Below are 18295 nucleotides of genomic sequence, written 5' to 3'. Positions count from 1 at the left end.
AATTGAAAGCAAAGGCACAGAAAGCTTCACTTTAAAAAGTTCCTAGTTTCAGTGCAGCCCACCTCAAGTGGAGGCTTGAGGCAGTAGAGGTGGTGTCCGCGGTCGCAGCCGTCGCAGAGCAGCATGCGTTCCGGGTCCCTCCGCCGCCGGCAGATGCGGCAGTAGGCCTTGAGTACCGACCGGTCCCATGCCACACTGCGCTCCAGCGATGACAGGTGCAGAAACAGCTGGGCCACTGATGTGCAGCCGCTCACCGACTCCCGCCAGTTCTCCAGCAACGATGGCTTGCTCGGTGGCTCTTCAGGCACGTCTGTTGAGTCGCAACAAATGCCAGAACCAGAAATTAATTAAAGATTAAAATTAAATCATGGGTTTTTATGTGCTAAACCCACGATTTGATTATAAGGCACGCCCTAGTGGAGGACTCCAGAAATTTGGACCACTTGCAGTTCTTTAATGTGCACCTAAATCTAAATACCAAGAGTGTTTTCGCATTTCTCCCCCATCGAAATGTGGCCGTCGTAGCCAGGGTTTGATTCTACCACCTTATGCTTAGCAGCCCAACACCATATCCACTAAGCAACCACGGCGGGTAGAACCAGAAATTACGCTCTTGTTGGGATCAAGTAAAAAAATTCCCGATTTGCTCTAAAACGACCAGAGCCTTTCTTTTTTCTTTTATCCCTCTTATTAGCCATGTGAATGCTAATATGCCCCCCTCATGAAAACTTTCTCCATCTTGCTGATTTCTCAAGAACTGATTTTCCACAACTTGTCTACTTTCTAAATTCTGGGATTTTATGAGCCAAAATAACCATTTGATTATGAGACGTGCCGTGGTGAGGGAGTCTGGATTAATTTTGACCCCCTGTGGTCCTTTAGCGTGCAACCAATTCACAGTACACGGCTATTCTTGCATTTCACCCCTATCAAAATGCAGCCCCCAGCAAGTTACAAGGTTATAAAACTGGGAGAGCTGGTACTAGATCATGACTAACAACAGCACACTGAAAACTAAGACAAAGGAAGGCGCTGATACAACTTGTGCATTGTGTATGCGCCTTCCTTCTTGGTTTTCAGTGCGCTGCCGTTATTATCCATGGTACAAGGTGCCTGGTAGTTTTCATGGGAGCACAAATAGACTTGCAGACAACAAAGATGTTAAAACAGCCTAATGCACATTTTGTTACTGTTGACTTTATTGCTGCCTGCAGCCACAGACCTTGCATAAGATTAACATGTAGCCCATACAAATTATTCATAGTCGTTTTGACCATGAATGCATGTGCATGATCTTACCCTCTCCGTCTTCCTTTCTCTGTTTCCGGGCAAGCTCCGCAGCTTTCCGTTTTTTCCGCTGTTCTTCAGACTCTCCTGAAATGTTCACAAAGCAAGAAACAATCAATGCCAGGAGAACAAACACACACAGAACACCAGCTAGAAATGGGATGAAATTCTTACCCAGAGGTGGCTGAAGAAACCTTGCCTCGATGCCCATCGAGACGTCAAGCAGCGCTTGTGATAGGACACGCACTTCAGACTCGTAGTCCAAAGTGGATGCGATTTTTACACTGTCGAGAAGAGGCAGAGAATGAACTGCATTAATACTGCGATACAACCACAGCTATGATGGTCTTTTTGATGATGATGTTTAGAGCGTGTAACTTGAGATACATGGCCACATGCCTTCAATATATCAAAAACATTCACATTTCTTTGTTGACTTGAAATGACTCGACAGCTGTTTCACAACATTATAGGAGTGCTGATCTCACTGTGTTTAGTTCATGGATTATTATCAAAATGCTTGACAAATGGCTTTGACATGTTTGTGTAACTGGTATATATTCTACTGCATTCCAAGTGGATCATGCTCACAGTTCCGTTTGGTCCTTGTCTGTTGACTCAACTGTTGCCAAGAGAACATCCAGCTTTTCTCTCCATGAGACTCGATCAACCTGTGCAAAAGAAATAAATTGTCACAACTAATACTAACCAACCTGGTGAGTGAAGCTGTACAAGGCTGAACCGTGTGGAACCTCTAACAGATCTAGTTTAATCCCTACTGTGCCCATTGGGCATAGTTAGCCAGCTGTCAATGATTTGAAATGCCTCTTTCGAGACCTCCCACACCGTTCACGGACATAATGCGACATCGGATGTGACGGAGGAGAAAATTTTGTAGGTTTTATAAGGAGATAACTTTTTTCCCGTGAGGCGGCGATTTTTGAACGCGCTCTTAAGTTTCGCGAGCTTCAAAGTAGAAAGCAAAAATGGCCGCCTCCAAAAGTGGCGCACGCGCTTCGAAAGATCACATCTCTCTCGATTCCGCTGCATCTGTGGCTGATTTTTTTGTTGGATCGAACAGCAGCGAGTCTGAGGATGCTGCCTTTTCAGCGGACTGGGAGCGATGACAGCGCAATCCAGCCCAGAACAATGGCGCCGCAGCCCAGCATGCCTAACTGTAGTGCTTGCAGTTAAATTTTTGTAGTAGAATACCTAGTGCCTCTTAGCCAGCAATACATTTCATATATCTCATAATTTGTTACATTTTTTTCTTCATAGATACTATCGTGTCTTAACAAACTTTGTTCAATTTTATTCCACAATCTTGATACTGGCAACTTATATCTTAATGACATACATCTCGTTAATAAAACCTTTACGTGTGAAAAGTGCATTCATTCTGCTTTTTGTTTATGTATTGCATGAAATATTAAGTGCAGTAATTGCTACAGAAAGAAATCTGGCGTAACCTACAAAGAACCCCTATTTTCCCCATGGTAGGGAAAGAGTTAAAGGGACCCTGAAACGATTTTGACGATTTTATACAAACGTACTGAGTCGTTAGAGTAGGTCCTTCTGATCATTAGTTGACACATCTAAGTGCTCCGCGTAAAGCATGTAATTTATAACAAGGTGTTAAAAATGCACATCGCTGCTGATCGCAGCACACTGCTCGGCGGAATTTGAAGCCGCCCCTACCCATATGACGGAAATCACCCATATGATGTCAGTGGGGCGCGCGATCGATAATTTTTCCAACTTTATGGTAAACAAATGATGCTCGTAATAGTTGGAATGTTAGTTAATTTGTTTTATAAATTTTCAATTTTTTAAATTTTAAATTTAATTTAATTTGTTTTTATGAGAGAAAGAGAACAATCTTTCAGTACACTTAAGCACTTCCGGCACACAGCAATTGTCGTCTGCTTGTGTTACAATGTGCTCTTGTTACAATGTTACTTGCTACAATGTTACAATGTCTTTGACGAGAGCTCTGCCGTCAGTGTTGGTCTGTCTTTCCCCGAGCGCTATGGTTCGACTTGGTTGCATTGTGGACTGCAAACGTAGCGACTGGCAATATGTCAAGCTGCGACATGGTGTCCCTCTGCAAGCCAATAGACGAGTGGACTGGTTGCAGTGCATCGAACTGCCGCTATCTGATCGGCGCGAGGATTTGCGCGATTGCGGCCATCACTTTACACCGGAAGATTACTAACGTAATAGCGTTTCGCGAGTCCGGTATTAGGATAAACGCAAGTGCAAGGAGACAGGGCCTGGCAGTGTCCCCTTGCGTGTCGTTTCATGGGATGAACAGAAGCGCAAATGCGAATGGTCTGCACGATGCAGCCACCTGGTGGTATAGAGCTCAACCACACACAGTAGCAGTAACAAAATGTATTCTTCTTTGCTGCTGGTGTAAATTTTTTGCAGGAGTGTAATCCACAACACGTTGTTTTTGTAAATGTTTAAAATGTTTCACACGCGTTTAGAGCAATATTAGCTCTTTCTTTGGCTGGTTAAGCTCTTCGCCAACGGGTGGCTGGACCGTGGAGACCGATCAGGCAGCTCACGTACGTCTACGCTAAAGTTCCTTCCTCAGCTTGAGTTTATGCCTCCACCGTTCCGTTGAAACATTCGGCTAGTGTGTGATTATCGGAATACCCGACATGTTTGGCGCTACAGCAGAATGTTTGCAACACAAGCTGCCTCGATAGCTCTCGCTTGGGGTCAACGGCCAAGCGGCTAGCGGGGAGGTTTCGCGTGGGCGGGCTCCAAAACAAGCGGAAGTGGACGATGTGACGTCGCGTCGTCACGCAGAACCAGTGGAGGCGGAGCTTAGCCACGATCGCTCGGCGAACGAGTTGAGGAAAAGCGTGGCTAGGGAGGAGGGTAACTTGTAATCGCTTGTAGCTCCATTAATACGTAACGCTTCACTTAAATTGTAGTGTGAATATTCTACTTAAACTGTGCCCTACGCGTCTACAAAATTTGTCCAAACCGTTTCAGGGGCCCTTGTAACATCCAGAAGCTACAATTCGACTACAAGGAGGGAAGAGCCCACACAAACATCCATATCCTGCAACATGCATCAACACACCATATTCTATAAGCAGTCAAAGCATAGTTAGCAAGCCATGATGCACATAACAAAGCTTAGCAGCCAATGATGGAGAGAAGAAACGTGACTTAGCTGTACAGAGCAAACCATGGAGGGGATGTCATTGGTCAAAAGCTGCCCATATGCCTCAAGCCTATTCCAGCTCCAGTTGCTCAAAATGGGCTATACATTCAGCCTGTTGTGCCCCTTGAGGCGCACAACAATGCCTCAAGCAAAAACCTCTCCCTGTGTGCTCTTGGTACTATGCAGACAAACCACAGTGGTACATGCAAGGTAATGCTTGACATCAACATCGCCACTAATTACAGTAAAACGTCATCAAACCATACCCGCTTAAACCGTAGTTTCGTTTTAAAAGTAGTGAAGTCAAATCCCCAACTCAGCGCCCACTGAACATAATGCATTTTTATCCGCATAAACCGTACTAACTTACTGCGTAAGTATCGGTTAAGACGCAGAGTTTCCACTTTTCATCGCGAAATCACGGTGGTAAGTTGTCCCGGCAGAACGAGCCTCAGAGATCAGAACAGCCTCAAACGCAGCCTCAAGCGCAAACGCAGAGGGCACTTGGAAGGGAGCCACATCAGCATCATTTCGGCGCGGTGCCAGAGTGTAACAGTGTTGTCAGAGTGCACTAGAATTTTAGTACACTGTAGTGTTGTGCCTCATGTTGTGGTGTCGTGCAAGCTAGAACAAAAACCGGGTGCTCAGCATAGAAGAAAAATTGGAGATTGTGCTGTCAAACATGGCACAAAGTCGATGCTGGGACAGGAGTGGGATCTACCATTGACTACGGTGTGTAGCATTTGCAATACAAAGAAGTTGCGCGGCACTGCTATTGCGAAACCATCGAAAACACATCGACTACGACGTTTGACTTTTTGACATCGTTGCCTCTGTTTTTGCCAAAGTGTCGCCTAACGACAGTGATGAGAACGACAAGGAAAGCGACAGCACGGGCAATTCAGGCCAGACAGTGGCAGGTGCTGCGCGTTACGGCAGCCTCATGCAAGTGTTTGCCGAGAAGTGGGGGCTGGTGGAACCCTGGCAGAAAATCTGGCTCATAGCTTGAGCAAGTTTGAGGCCGCCGACGTAACTTAGCCTGCCATGGCATCAACCGAAAATAACATACTTTTTTGCGCAAAGTGGATAAATACTGCATATTTTCTGCCCTTTTATCGCACTCTCTCATAGTTCCGTTTCTGACAGGTAAGTGGGCGATCTCACGCTATTTCGTTTAAGCAGTACAACTGTTTAGTACATACTTTTTCCAAGCTCCGGCTAACTACAGTTTAACAAGGTTTCACTGTATTGCCAATCGAAGCAAACAGCACAGAAAGCTTCGCTTACATCGATTCCCACAGTGCGTGGGATTCACATATCATTTTACTTCACATGTAGCCGCACTGCTGTGAACATCTCAGCCAGGTTTTTGCTGTCATGCGCGGTGCGTGGAGCACGCAAGCGGATCCCGAAGTAACATTTCACATTACTCAGGTAAGAAACCCATGCCCTCTATTACACCAAGAAACTGAAACACAAGAAGACACATGCCTTGATGATGCCAAGGCTGCCAGTGTACAGCTTCTCTTCCAGGTCAAGCAGGGCTTCTCGGAATCCATACACCTGAGCCAGCCGGGATGGGTAGCCAGCCATAGCCGATGGCTTGGGCCCCGACTGGAGACGCGACGACTTGCGCACTTCAGCCTCCCCTTCATCTTCCTCTGGCCACACCACCTCTGGATTGAGCTTACGGCCGGGACACCTGGCGAGGCAAGAAATTCATATTCATGATGCTCCAAAGCATTGTTACTTGTTATGGTCCCACACTGAACAAAATGAACAGACAAGCATGAAGAATGCAATTTGCCGTGTGCAAAAGCATACAGGAGAAAGAGAAACGAGAACAAACCCTTGCGGTAGGCACAAAAACGCCCATAAGTGGTGCCCAGAACATGGTGGCCATGAAGCGTTTCCAGCTCCTGCAGTCACTTTCCAGTGCCTTCAATACACAAAAGCATGGCCTTTGTGATTGGCTTTCGTTACTCAAGAGAGCTGTTGCTGTAGTAGAACCTACAGTAGAACCTCGTCCATATGATTAGGGAAAAAACACGAGAAAAGATGTACTAACTGGGAAAATGTATGATCTAGAGTAACTAAAAATTTGACAGACTCGACCATTGTTGAACGCGAAGTTTCGCGTGCATCATTCCTGCACGAGACGTCGACGTGCCTCAAGCTGATGGTGCTTCAGTGGCCTGAGACGTGTTTTGTTGTTTTCCTGTTGCTTGCTGCTTTAAGGTGACAGGAAACCTAAATGAAATTGAGCTGGTGCGCGACACCCGATGCCACCAAAGCGAAATTGTGGTGCTCACATCCCGCCGCCTGCAGCAAAGAACAGCGGTGTATTTAGATTATCACCTGCTAAAAGCCAATGGCACTATGCACCGTGCACTGTAAAACAGGTGAGGATGCTTATCGCGATAGGTTTGGTGGCAATAGCTGTAAATGTGGCATACGACGACCTAGGTGGAGATTTGCAGGTACTGGAATAAAAAACTGTGCGTGCCTTCATTTTCAAATTTGATGGGTGGCTATATATAATTCTCAATTGCACACACATCGCTCCTTTTCTTGTGCACATGGGATCTAGTGGTCAAAAAATGTATACAAGTGCAGTCTGCAGTAGGGAACAGTGGTTCATTTCAGTTATCGCATATTATAAGCGGGTGCTACGCTTCCGACGGCACCATGCGCTGCTAAACAAATAGGCAAAGATGCTTATCGCAATAGGATTGGCGGTGATAGCTGTAAATGCAGCGTTTGACGACCCTGGAGAAGATATGCTGGTACCGAAATGAGAACCTGAGTGCATGCCAGCATTTTCACGAGATGGGTGGGCGAGTACTGCAGTGAAGGTGCTGTGGAGGGCAGCTAATACCAGAATGTCTACCAAATTGACATTTCCAAATTCTCCGAGTTTTCCAGGTATTCCCCAATGCCTTTTCAAAATTCCCTGAGTGATGCAGAACTATGCTTTATGTCAAGACGGGCTGAAACCATATCGCCTGATGTTGTCACTCTCTAGTAGGCATATGAAAAAAAAATTTTAAAATGACAACCCAATTTGAATACTAAGGAGTAGTGTTTCTGTTATTCAAAAAGAGAATAGAAGGGAGGGGTTAGTAAAATGCAAATAAAATGTATTAAAGATAATTGCAAATCGAGTTGGACATTCTCAAATACGAATAAAAATGAGCGTAACCCTATTGGGTCATTCCCCCTCCCCGAATTGCAAACGTTGGCACAGGGAAAACATGCGTAACAAGAATGTATCAATGAGGTTCTACTGTACTGCATTGCTTTAGGCTTGGCATCTGTGGCCAGTGTGAGCACCCTAAACGAAGCCACGGTGAAGGTGTCGATGATGACTACCACAGTGCTACAAGAGGTCTCACATAAAGTTCCCTGCATTCATGATCATAAATGAATTCAGCATGCATGCATAAGGCATAATCCTGGTGCTTGTATGCTAAGCGCACAGCAGCTAAAACAAGCACCCGTGCGATTGTTTAGTCTATTGCCTATGTTGTTCCAGCAGGAATAGCTGCTTGATCTGAAGCAGGACAGAAACAACACAGCACAGAATTGGGGCAAACTAGGGACAACATTCCCAGATGTCACACTCACTTGGCCACAACTGACTCCAGGTCAGCCTGATCCCTCTTGAGAACAGCCCTGAGCTTACTCTCACGGAAACCACGAGGGTTGAGTGCACCAATAAGGGCAGCGAGCTCCTCCTTGTTCCGGCAAAACCACCAACGGGGCATTGCGCTCCTGGCCACTTCACCATGCACTGTACATGTCACTGCATTACCTGAGCACGTCCCGTAGGGATGCGTACCGTTCACCGGTTGCACTGGCGCCATGTCACTAACAACACTGTCCACCTTGTCCAACACCACACTCAGTTCCCGCTTCGGGTCCAGCAGGCCGTTCATCATGACAGCTGGCGTCTCGACAGACGTACGCCTGCCTGCTCCCGCTGCCACCCTTGGGTTTGAGTCACACAGGAGCTTCTGTGCCTTGCCTTCCGCATGCAGGGCCTTCCGCTCAGCAGCGGCTTCCTTGTTTTCCTTGTCGCTGAGCGCCGCACTGTCCCCGCTGTCGCCCCGCTTGCGGTTGTTGTGCAGGAGAAATGCCTCCATGAAGGTCACTGAAGGGTGCTTTGGGAGTTCGCAACGAACCAGTGGAGTGCCGCCGGGTATGCAGGCTCCTCTGTGCGGGTCGTTGTCTTCAACAAACAGCCCGGGCAGTGCGTTGAACTGCCAGTAGCGTCGGTGGCAGCGGTCCTCACCCAGCGGCTGCAGGGACCAGAAGGACTGAAGCTGCTCAACCTGCTTCCGCAGGGCCTGCTCCTTCCGCTCAAGCTCTTCCCTCCGACGCTGTTCTTCCTTGCGTTGTTGCGGGGTCTTGAGGGCCTCGGGAATGATGCCATTGACCTTGCCATTTTGCTCGGTCTTCTCTGATGGTTTGTCTGACGTCTTGTCTGTCGCTGCCTTGTCATCAGCATCCCTGCGTGTGAAGTGAGAGTTCGCAAGTTGAGATTAATTCTGCCTATTGCTACAGGGGAACAGCGTAGCAATAAGGCACACTGAGACAGGAAGACGCACAGCGCTGTGCATTTTCTGCGTGCCACATGTAAGCCTTGTTGTATTGTGCCGCTACCTTGTAGCAAGCAGCCAATAAGCCTAACTACAAACAATTCTGCATGTTCATACAAAGGTAGCCTGGCAGTCGACTGCCTCAGCAGTTTTGTTTCTCTTGTCTTTCTGGCAGAAAGAAAAATATTTGAGATACACTTGAATGCAAACAAGGAAAGGTTATATTAGGATGATGCAAATATTTTTCACGGTCCAGAGAAATTCATAGAGAGGATTTACAGTCGAACCTCAATGTATTGAACAGCGAGATGATAGCGAAATAGTTCAATACGTATAGCCAGAAATATATATATAAAATCACGTAAAAAGGCGTCAAAAACTTTTGCAAATCAACCAATGAACCAAGGCCGCGATCGGGGATTGTTGTTCGGAGTGTGCGTTCGGTCGCGCCACATGCTATTTGCTTTGGCCCGGCTGCTACGTCGTTTTCATCCGGTCCCAGCATAGCTTCCATAGGATCCAATGTATAAGGAACCCCGCTGTTACGTAGTAGCTGTGAAAACGTTCCCGCATGATGCGTCGCAACCCGAACCCGCCTGGGCTAAAGTCACGAAGTAAGACATTTAGGAGGTGAAACTCCAGTCAGCGTGAGCGAGTGTGGGCGACCAGATAATGTCACAATTGTTGTATGCGCCGACGGGTCCGTATACAGTGGCAGCACCACGCGGCGCATCGTGGAAGCAGCAGCGAAAAAACAAATGCAGCGCCCGGGCACGCAGCTCCGACGCACTCTCAACGGCGGTCATTTCTTTCCAGGCCGCCAGCACGATAACGGCTCCGCGGGCTTGTGGCCTTTTCTGGTCGCCACCAACAGCAGAGTTTCCACTCCTAAATGTTTCTTGCTCCGTGGCTAAAGTAGGCAACGCGCTCCAACCCCCATTTTGGCTTTTGACGAGTTTTGACCGGGCTTGGCTATGGAACTGGCTGCAAGAAGCCGCACGCCAGTTCGAGAGGCTGCCACTAGGTGGCCATTCGTGAAAAATGCTCTCACTATCATCACTGTGATTACGGTCACAGCATGGTTTGTTGGACGGGTCGACTCATGGAGGAAGGAAACTCGGGAGAGGCCCTGACATCACTCTTCGGGAAGCTATAGTTAAAGGGAAGCCGGAAGTTGGCGTCGCTCATGGCGTTGCTCCGCCTATCAGGCCAGCTTTCCTCTCTTGTTCACATTTCTCATGAAACCACGCCGCGCTGCGCGCAACCGGGCTGCTCGGACGTGCGCGCTCCACAGCAATACTAAACAATCGTTAGCACGTTAGCATGATTACGCCGAAGAGGTCAAAAATTTCCCGCGGATATTCATTCGTCCGTTGCCATTGCCTGGTGCGGTGACGAGGAGCACGAGCCGCATGATGCCGGGGGGTTGCCAAATCCTAGCTTTGGAGAAGCCGTCGCGGCTCTGGACCTCACAGCGATGCTGAAAGCAATGCGGCCTTCCAGGCTATTGAGAAACGTGTGGTGATTTCTAGTGAGCGAAAGAAACGGCAAGCCACCATCCTAGACTTTTTTTTAAGTTCTAAGCGCACTCTGTGGAAATAAATTGTCTACAGTTGAAGCTGCACTTTTTTCATTCATTTTCGGAGCTTTCCTCACTGTTGCGTTTTCCCGGCTGTTACGTTTTTTTTTTCCTCGGTCCGGTGAAAAACGTATGAACGGGGTTCCAATGTATCCATTTTACGTCCGACCCCATTCGAAATAAGAAATTTTAAATGCATACCATGTTCCAGGTGATATAAAAGGTGTTCGATATATGCAAGAATTCGATATATTCATGTTCGATATATCAAGGTTTAACTGTGTTGCAATTCTAGTGTACAGGCTAGTTTTACTCATGCACTAGGCTATGCATTGTATATCAGCAGACAGGGACTTACTCATCGGCCCCTTCTGCTTCCTCCTTCTTTCCTTCAGTTGTACCTTCCTTCTGGTTCCTCTTTTTCCTACAATACGATACAGATGAGAATTAGCATCACACACACACACACACACACACACACACACACACACACACACACACACACACACACACACACACACACATGCCCTGCAACAACAAACATGCATAAACTCTTCCAGCTTATCAAGTCTATCCAGTGTGTTTCCCTCATAGGCTATCCTGCAGGCCGAATCAGTTGTTGCCTTTGCACATCCCCAATTCAGTCAATAAGGAGGGAGAAGCAGGGTCCATACTTGGGCTCCTCCTGCTGCTTGGCTGACAGCCGGATCTGGCGCAAGTCCTGTTTGAGCTGCTTTAGCTTCATGAGGTTCTCTTCGATGACGCCCCGGAAGGACTCCATCGACAGGAGCTGGTCCACCAACACTCGCAGCAGTTTCACCTTGTCACCTGGGAGGGTGAAAAATGGCGGATTCATTAGGCTCCTGCCATGCATCAGCACCCTGCAAAACCTTGTTAAAATGCACACGTCAACACACAATCCAGCAAAGGTGAAGTCAGTCACGGGAACTGACTATTTAGCATTGGCTTCCAAATAGACCTTGCAAATGACCAAATGTGCATGAAACGTACAGTGCACAGGCACTTCTGATCAGCAGTCAACTGAGGATACAGCTTCACATCGCTCAAATGAAATGCAATACATTGGCAGTAAGCTCGTAGAAAGCACTGTCTTTAACCCTTTGACGGTCAATGACGTAAATATACGGCGCCGCGAACAAGTCCGAAAATGGTCTATGCCGTATATTTACGGCGCTGTCTGTACGTTTAAAAAGCGCGCCAACTTTGTCATGTGCTGCCACTAAAGCGAATTTTTTTCGCGCGCCTCCCTCTCTCGGTTTTCGTTGCATGGTTTGTTTTAGCGCTAGTTTGCTCCCACACGTCTATATGCTACCACTCGCACATTGGCGTGCGCGCGGGCGGACAGCCGTTTTGATTTTGTTTCACGGGCGGTTTCGGTATTTTGCGCTTGCAAAACTGATGGCTATCTCGTTCCTAATCGCCCAAAGGGCGACAGCTTGTTTCTCGCTCGTTTAGTGCTCATAGGAGTGCACATAGGAAGGATGCCGCTGTGCAAGCGTTTCCGTTTCTTTGTTCCTTTTTTTTTTTTTTAAGTCTCACGAAAACTAACTGCCCTAGCTGGTTGGCGATAAGGTGAAGATTAGTGAAAGTTTGTCACACGTGTTGCTTTTTTTGGTGGGCACACACCCAAACAGTTTTCTTGAGTGTGCGCACCTAAGCAGTTCGATTACGCTATGGACGTATGTATTAGTGTAAGAGCAGGAACATTTGAGGCTTGCGAAATATTCTCGTGTGTGGATTTTCAGTCTTGAACTATGTGCATAAAAAATGCATCAAATTTTTAATTCTGATAATTTTATTTCCTTTTTTATTGTTGTTATTCGTGAATGAAGAGTGCATATATACCAACGTAAAATATTTTTTTCTCACTTTACAGTCAGCCTAGAAAAATTACGGTAATGTTGTTTTGAAATAAGTCCCTAGGAAGAATCGGAATCTGCAATAAAAAAATAGACCCTCACAGGGTTAAAATTGAAACATACCAATCTCCAAGTCGTGAATGCTTCCTTGACTAAGGCGAGCCATGATCTCAGGCTCCTCAGTGGTGAACCACAGCCCTGGATCCTCTTCCTGGGAGTACCAGCCACTGAACACTTTCCGCCCAACATCCAGGGATCCGCTCGAAGCCAAGTGTAGCCGGAGAACCTCGCTCAGCGACAATGCATCCACCGTTACCTTGCTCAGCTTCAAACCTGCAAACAGGCAACAAAATAACACATCGTCACAGTGCCTCAACGGCAAACGAACAAAAGCAAACTTGTGCACAGAAAGGCAGGCCACACTCTCATCCAAACAGTAGTGGTAAGCACGATCATAGGTCAAATTTAATCTCATGGCACAAATTGGTCCAGCGTGTATGCACACGTCATCATGCAATCCCAAGCAATTGCTAGTGCCCACAGAGATTCAAGAATCTGCAACACATGTGCTTTCAGATTAGGGGCACCGACCTATAATTTGGACTCAACGAGGACTGCCTAAAAGTCTGAATAATTGAGAGTCCGGAATGTCGGGCTTGCGAGAAACTAACTGACTTAATTCCTAAAGTGGCCAAAAATGATACCGTATTTACACGATTGTAAGTCGACCCCCCCATATCGCGTGACAGGAAAAAAAAAGAAAGGAGAGAGAGAGAGCATACCCGAGGGTGCATTCGATAACGAAAATTTATTAGTAGCTGACATGGGTCACTGGACTATTCGTCTTCACTAGTGCTGTCATCGTTGCTGTGGTCACACAGCGTGTCGTGGTCCAGCGAAATTTCACATTTGGCAAACGACCGCACCACGACATCTTGTGGAACAGCAGCCCACGCTGAATGCACCCAACCACACGCAGCCGTCAGGAAGGCTCTTTTGACAGGTCCGGTTGGCGTAATTTCGCGGTATTCTGCCGCGAGCCACTCGCACTCACGGCGGAGCAGGACCTTAAAAGGCGAAGATCCGGGCTTGTTTCATGACCAAGTCGCACTTCACTGGCAGGGACCGATCACGCATTTCAGCGACGTACGCCGCAAGCTTAGCCTACAGCTCCGGAAAGTGTCCACACTTCGGCACGTGGGAAATTCCTCACTTGCCTTCACAGGTGAAAATTTCGCTTCGCTGCAGTCGCCACTTTCGCACCACCCGTTCAGAAACGGAAATTGCGGCCCGCTGCGCAGTGATTTGTTTCTTCGGCGTAAAGGATGGCAGCCCTCTTGAACGCTGCTGTGAACGAGTGCCGAACTATTAGTGGGCCTGGAGCACTCATGACGACTGGGGAAGCATAGAAGTAGCACATAGCCAGCATTCATGTGGAACGCATCAAACCAATGCCAATGCCTTTCAACAGAGAGAGAGAAACCCGCGAGCGGTGTCTGCTCTTTCATAAACTACCGATACTCCCCGCAAGCGCCGTCGTTCTGAGGGTGCTGCCACAAATAGGAACAGCGGCGCTTCCATTAACTATCGACCCCCTTCCCCTTCCACGAGTGTTGCGTGCACTGTAAAACTCTTAAAAAATGTTGAAAAACCCTTCCGAAAAGCGAAAGAACACGCGAGATAGCGAAAAGATACGGGTAGGGCCATAGAGCAAACATAAAATTGTAACTACGTTGTAGCTCCCGCTGGTCTCGCTTTTTTGGCAGGGCCATCTTTTGGTTTCGATTGTAAGTCGACCCCCCAAAAAAGTGGTCGACTTACAATCATGTAAATACGGTAGCTTGTCTATGCATTACTGCATCGACACCCCCTCATTCGATAGAAGAGTCAACTGCACTGACATTGGAGAGGGAAGGAAAAGGTTTGCATGAGGCACAAAGGCATGCAGTGCGGGACGCGTGGCACAAAGGTGACTCTGCAACGGCTTGTTTTGTTGTTGTTGTTTGAGAATTTTTTTTTTTCTAGGTGCACAAGCCCAGCAGTCAGATTTAATTATAACTGATAATACAGCACAGAAGCACTGTAGTAAGCAGTTTATTTAGCCATAAAACACATAAGAAAATTGACGATGTATCAGCTGCACATTTTTATATCCAGCATACAGTCTAACGTTTTTATAACGAAAACTTGGGGCCTCCAAAATCATTCGTTATAAAGGTCACGCAACGCACAGCTCATGTTATAACCAGGACATAATTATTCCTTTGTCGCACAGATCATTCCTTTGTACAGGAACTCAAATACGTTGTTGAAACCGATGTCACTATAAGAGGGTTCTGACTGTATGGAGTTTGTTCCCATACTCCCCGGAGAGTGCAAATCTCAATTTAGCCAGTCAAGACTCGCTCCTGAAGTAACGTATTGTATTTGCTTGCATAATGATCGCACTTTTTTTTGTCAAAAAAGTTGACGCAAATTCAGGGGTGCGAACATTACGCGGGTTAAATTTCGCGCGAAAGAAAACTTTTCTATTTCATCCCGCATTTGCTGCGGAATGACAACAGGTCAACAAATAGGTGGCTGCCACTGTAACAGTGTGGGACACCAAAACAAAAATGGCGGCCGGTGAAGCGAGCTGAACGCACAGAACGCTATTCCCCCCCCCCTCTCGTGTGTACATTACATGCATTGAAACAGTTTCTTCCGTATCAGTAAGGAATAATATTATCGTTACTATTAACAAGTTTGTGGCAATAACGTAGCCACGTCCACTTTGAGGGGACAGAAACAGAGATGGGCACACTTAGCTGCCAGTGACATAAAAACCCATGGCGGGCACGCTGCGAAAACTGCAGCATTTGTGTTCACTACTATCCTAATACGGCACGCTTCCGCTATGGGTGGGCGACTATCTTAGCTGTGTTACAAGCGGCAGCATATGAATAGGGTACACTTCTAATGTATCAGTGTAAACGTGGCTACTATCATAGCCGCTCGCGATTTGTTGCGTGCCCACGAGTGCAGAGGAGAAGAATCGAAAAGCCTTTTTGTTGTTGTTGACCACAATCATTATATAGCCTACAAATAATAAAGCCAAGGCAAGTTTGGTTGTAGCTTTCTTTTTCATGGAAGTGCGGAAAGTGATGAAAAAAATGAAATGGGGCATCTGCTTAAGAATGTTTGGTGCGCGCAGACCACTTGGTATGTCTTGAGTCGTTCGCATAGCATTTGACAGCATTCAACAGATGGTAAGCACGATCATCATTAGCTAGACTTGGCAGACATATAGCTGTGGCAAGTTCAGGGTGCGATCATTAGACGGGAAAAGAAAAAAATTGAATTTTCACGACAAAATACAGGGGTGCGATCATCACGCGAGTGCGTACCGTATTTATTCGCGTATAACCCGCACCAAAATGTGAAAAAACGCGTTTAAAAAGTGGGGGTGCGGGTTATCTGCGAATTTTTTCCTTGGGAGGGGGGGGGGGGGGGGGTCGGCTTCACCGCAATGTGCGGCGGCCTCCCCGTGTAGTCCGCCATCCCCATCGTCATCGACGCTTGTCAAGCCGATGAAGGGCCAACGAAAGGCCAGCATTGTTGAGCCTCGCGTTAGGCGCTGTTTAGTGTACTTACCCCAGTTTGCACTGTTTGCCTGCTTTGTTTTGGCATCATGAGTGCGACTCGACGGCAGTGTTTCACAGCGAAAGAGAAGCTAAAGATTATAGCCGCTGCCGAAGAAATCGGCAACAGAGCTACTGCAAGACAGCATGACGTCGACGAGTCGTGCATTCGCGACTGGAGGAAGAAAAAAGAGAGTCTCGAAGGAACGAACCGGAACAGGCGAGTGTTTCGGGGTCCGAAGACTGGCGCGTACCCCCACCTCGAGACGCAGCTTGCGAAGTTCATTGAGGAGCAGAGAAGTCGTGGCCACGCTGTTTCGACTGAGATGGCGCAAATGGAAGCCCTGAAGTTGGCCCGGGAATTGAACATTCCACGTGAGTTTCGTGCAAGCCGTGGATGGCTTCAGCGCTTCATGCGAAGACATGGATTTTCTATGCGGCGGCGAACAACCATGTGCCAGTGGCTTCCTGAAGCCTACGAGGAAAAGTTGTTGAACTTTCAACGATATGTGATCGCACTTCGGAAGGAGCACAGCTATTTGCTGTCTCAGGTGGGAAATGCTGATCAAACACCTGTGTACTTTGAGATGCCGATGGACACGACCATGGAAAAAAAGGGCTCCAAATCAGTCAGCGTGCTGACCGGCGGAAATGCCAAGCTGCGCTGCACAGTCATGCTATGCGCTTTGGCTGACGGCACGAAACTGCGCCCGTATGTCATTTTCAAACGCAAGACGCCACCTGGCATTCCACTGCCCCCAGGAATCGTTGTGCGTGCGGAAGAAAATTCGTGGATGAACAGTGGCCGAGTCGGTGACTGGCTTCGAGTAATCTGGGAGCGAAGACCAGGTGCCTTGCTGGCACGCCGGTCGATGCTCGTACTAGATTCCTTCAGAGGCCACTGCACTGATGCGGTGAAGGCTCGCCTTGCCGAGACCAGCACCGACCTCGTCATAATACCTGGCGGCATGACGTCCATGCTACAGCCACTCGACGTGTGCCTGAACAAGCCGTTCAAGGCACACGTGAAGCGGCTGTATGCCCAGTTGATGGCCGACGGCATTTACGCCCTCACACCGACGGGACGCGTGCGAAGGCCTGATATTCCATTGCTGTGCCAGTGGATCGTGGATGCGTGGAAAGCGATACCGGCCGATTTGGTGCGCAAAAGCTTTAAAAAATGTGCGATCAGTAATAGTCTGGATGGTTCCGAGGACGACTACGTCTTTGAGAGTGGCGATGAAGCCTCGGATGGCAGTAGTGAGAGCGGCGACGATTAAGAATCGGATAACCAGTGACGTGGTGGCGGTCGTTTGAATAAATGTTCTGAAAACGAAATGATCACTGAGTGTGAGTTGCATCTTTCTAGCGCTCATTTTTTTTTTCAGGTAAACGTGCGGGTTATACGCGAGTTTTTTTTTTTTTTTTTCGCCGAGTTCAAAGTTAGGGGTGCGGGTTATACGCAGGGGCGGGTTATACGCGGGTAAATACGGTATGTCTACTACGGCTGCAAGGATGACATATATCGCACTTTAGCTCCGATTTCCTGTTTAAGCATAGTTTACAATTCTAAAGCTGTCGAAAACTATTTGATTTGTACTTCGACAGTTTCGAATATTTGCACACACCTACTAAGAGACTCACCGAGCACTTGCTGCTGTTTCAGGGACACTGTTGTCGCAGCTCGCTGTGCTTTGCGAATGGCCTGCAGGGCGCCACGGCCCCTGTCCGTCTCTTCCTCCTCAGGTTCGTCATCTGAACTCTGTTCCCCTGAACATTACAGTCACATGTTACTTTCTTGCGGCAGGCATCATCATGATCACCATCAGCCTACGTTGAAATCCAGCACACAATTCAAGAGATCTACCAGAGTTCTCACAATACAATCGGCCCCAAGCCAGGCAAACTTGTCCTGTGCCTAGAAATTTCTATCCTATCTAATCCTCTGCTGCCCCTCAACTGCATTCCCGCTCACCTCAATGACCACAGGTTATCTGCAGCATGCATTACGCAACCTGCCAAATTCATCCATCTTCAGCTTAACCTCAACTAGAACATTCTGCATACACTTCCATATCAGCGCTTCTCCATTCCTTGCCCTCCTTCAAGCCCAACCAGAAGATGAAAGAGAGACCCCCATGTTCAAG

At 47.6% G+C, this 18295-nt stretch overlaps 1 protein-coding gene across 2 annotated transcripts in view; it reads right to left on the bottom strand.

Annotated features, from left to right (window-relative positions):
* The window catches only part of Acf (ATP-dependent chromatin assembly factor large subunit), a 64731-nt gene that overhangs the window by 20181 nt on the left and 26255 nt on the right, over positions 1-18295 (bottom strand). For both annotated transcript variants that reach the window (XM_075700163.1, XM_075700165.1), the window contains 10 exons: positions 17793-17918; positions 12652-12861; positions 11323-11476; positions 11007-11072; positions 8096-8980; positions 5960-6170; positions 1879-1958; positions 1462-1571; positions 1300-1374; positions 63-310 (listed from right to left, as the gene is read on the bottom strand). In XM_075700163.1, the coding sequence (XP_075556278.1) occupies positions 63-310; positions 1300-1374; positions 1462-1571; positions 1879-1958; positions 5960-6170; positions 8096-8980; positions 11007-11072; positions 11323-11476; positions 12652-12861; positions 17793-17918 (2165 nt within the window). The remainder of the gene's footprint in view (positions 1-62; positions 311-1299; positions 1375-1461; positions 1572-1878; positions 1959-5959; positions 6171-8095; positions 8981-11006; positions 11073-11322; positions 11477-12651; positions 12862-17792; positions 17919-18295) is intronic.

This window comes from Dermacentor variabilis, chromosome 7, assembly GCF_050947875.1.
Source record: "Dermacentor variabilis isolate Ectoservices chromosome 7, ASM5094787v1, whole genome shotgun sequence".
In the NCBI taxonomy this organism is placed as follows: Eukaryota; Metazoa; Arthropoda; class Arachnida; order Ixodida; family Ixodidae; genus Dermacentor; species Dermacentor variabilis.
This window is presented reverse-complemented; position numbering and strand designations above follow the sequence as displayed.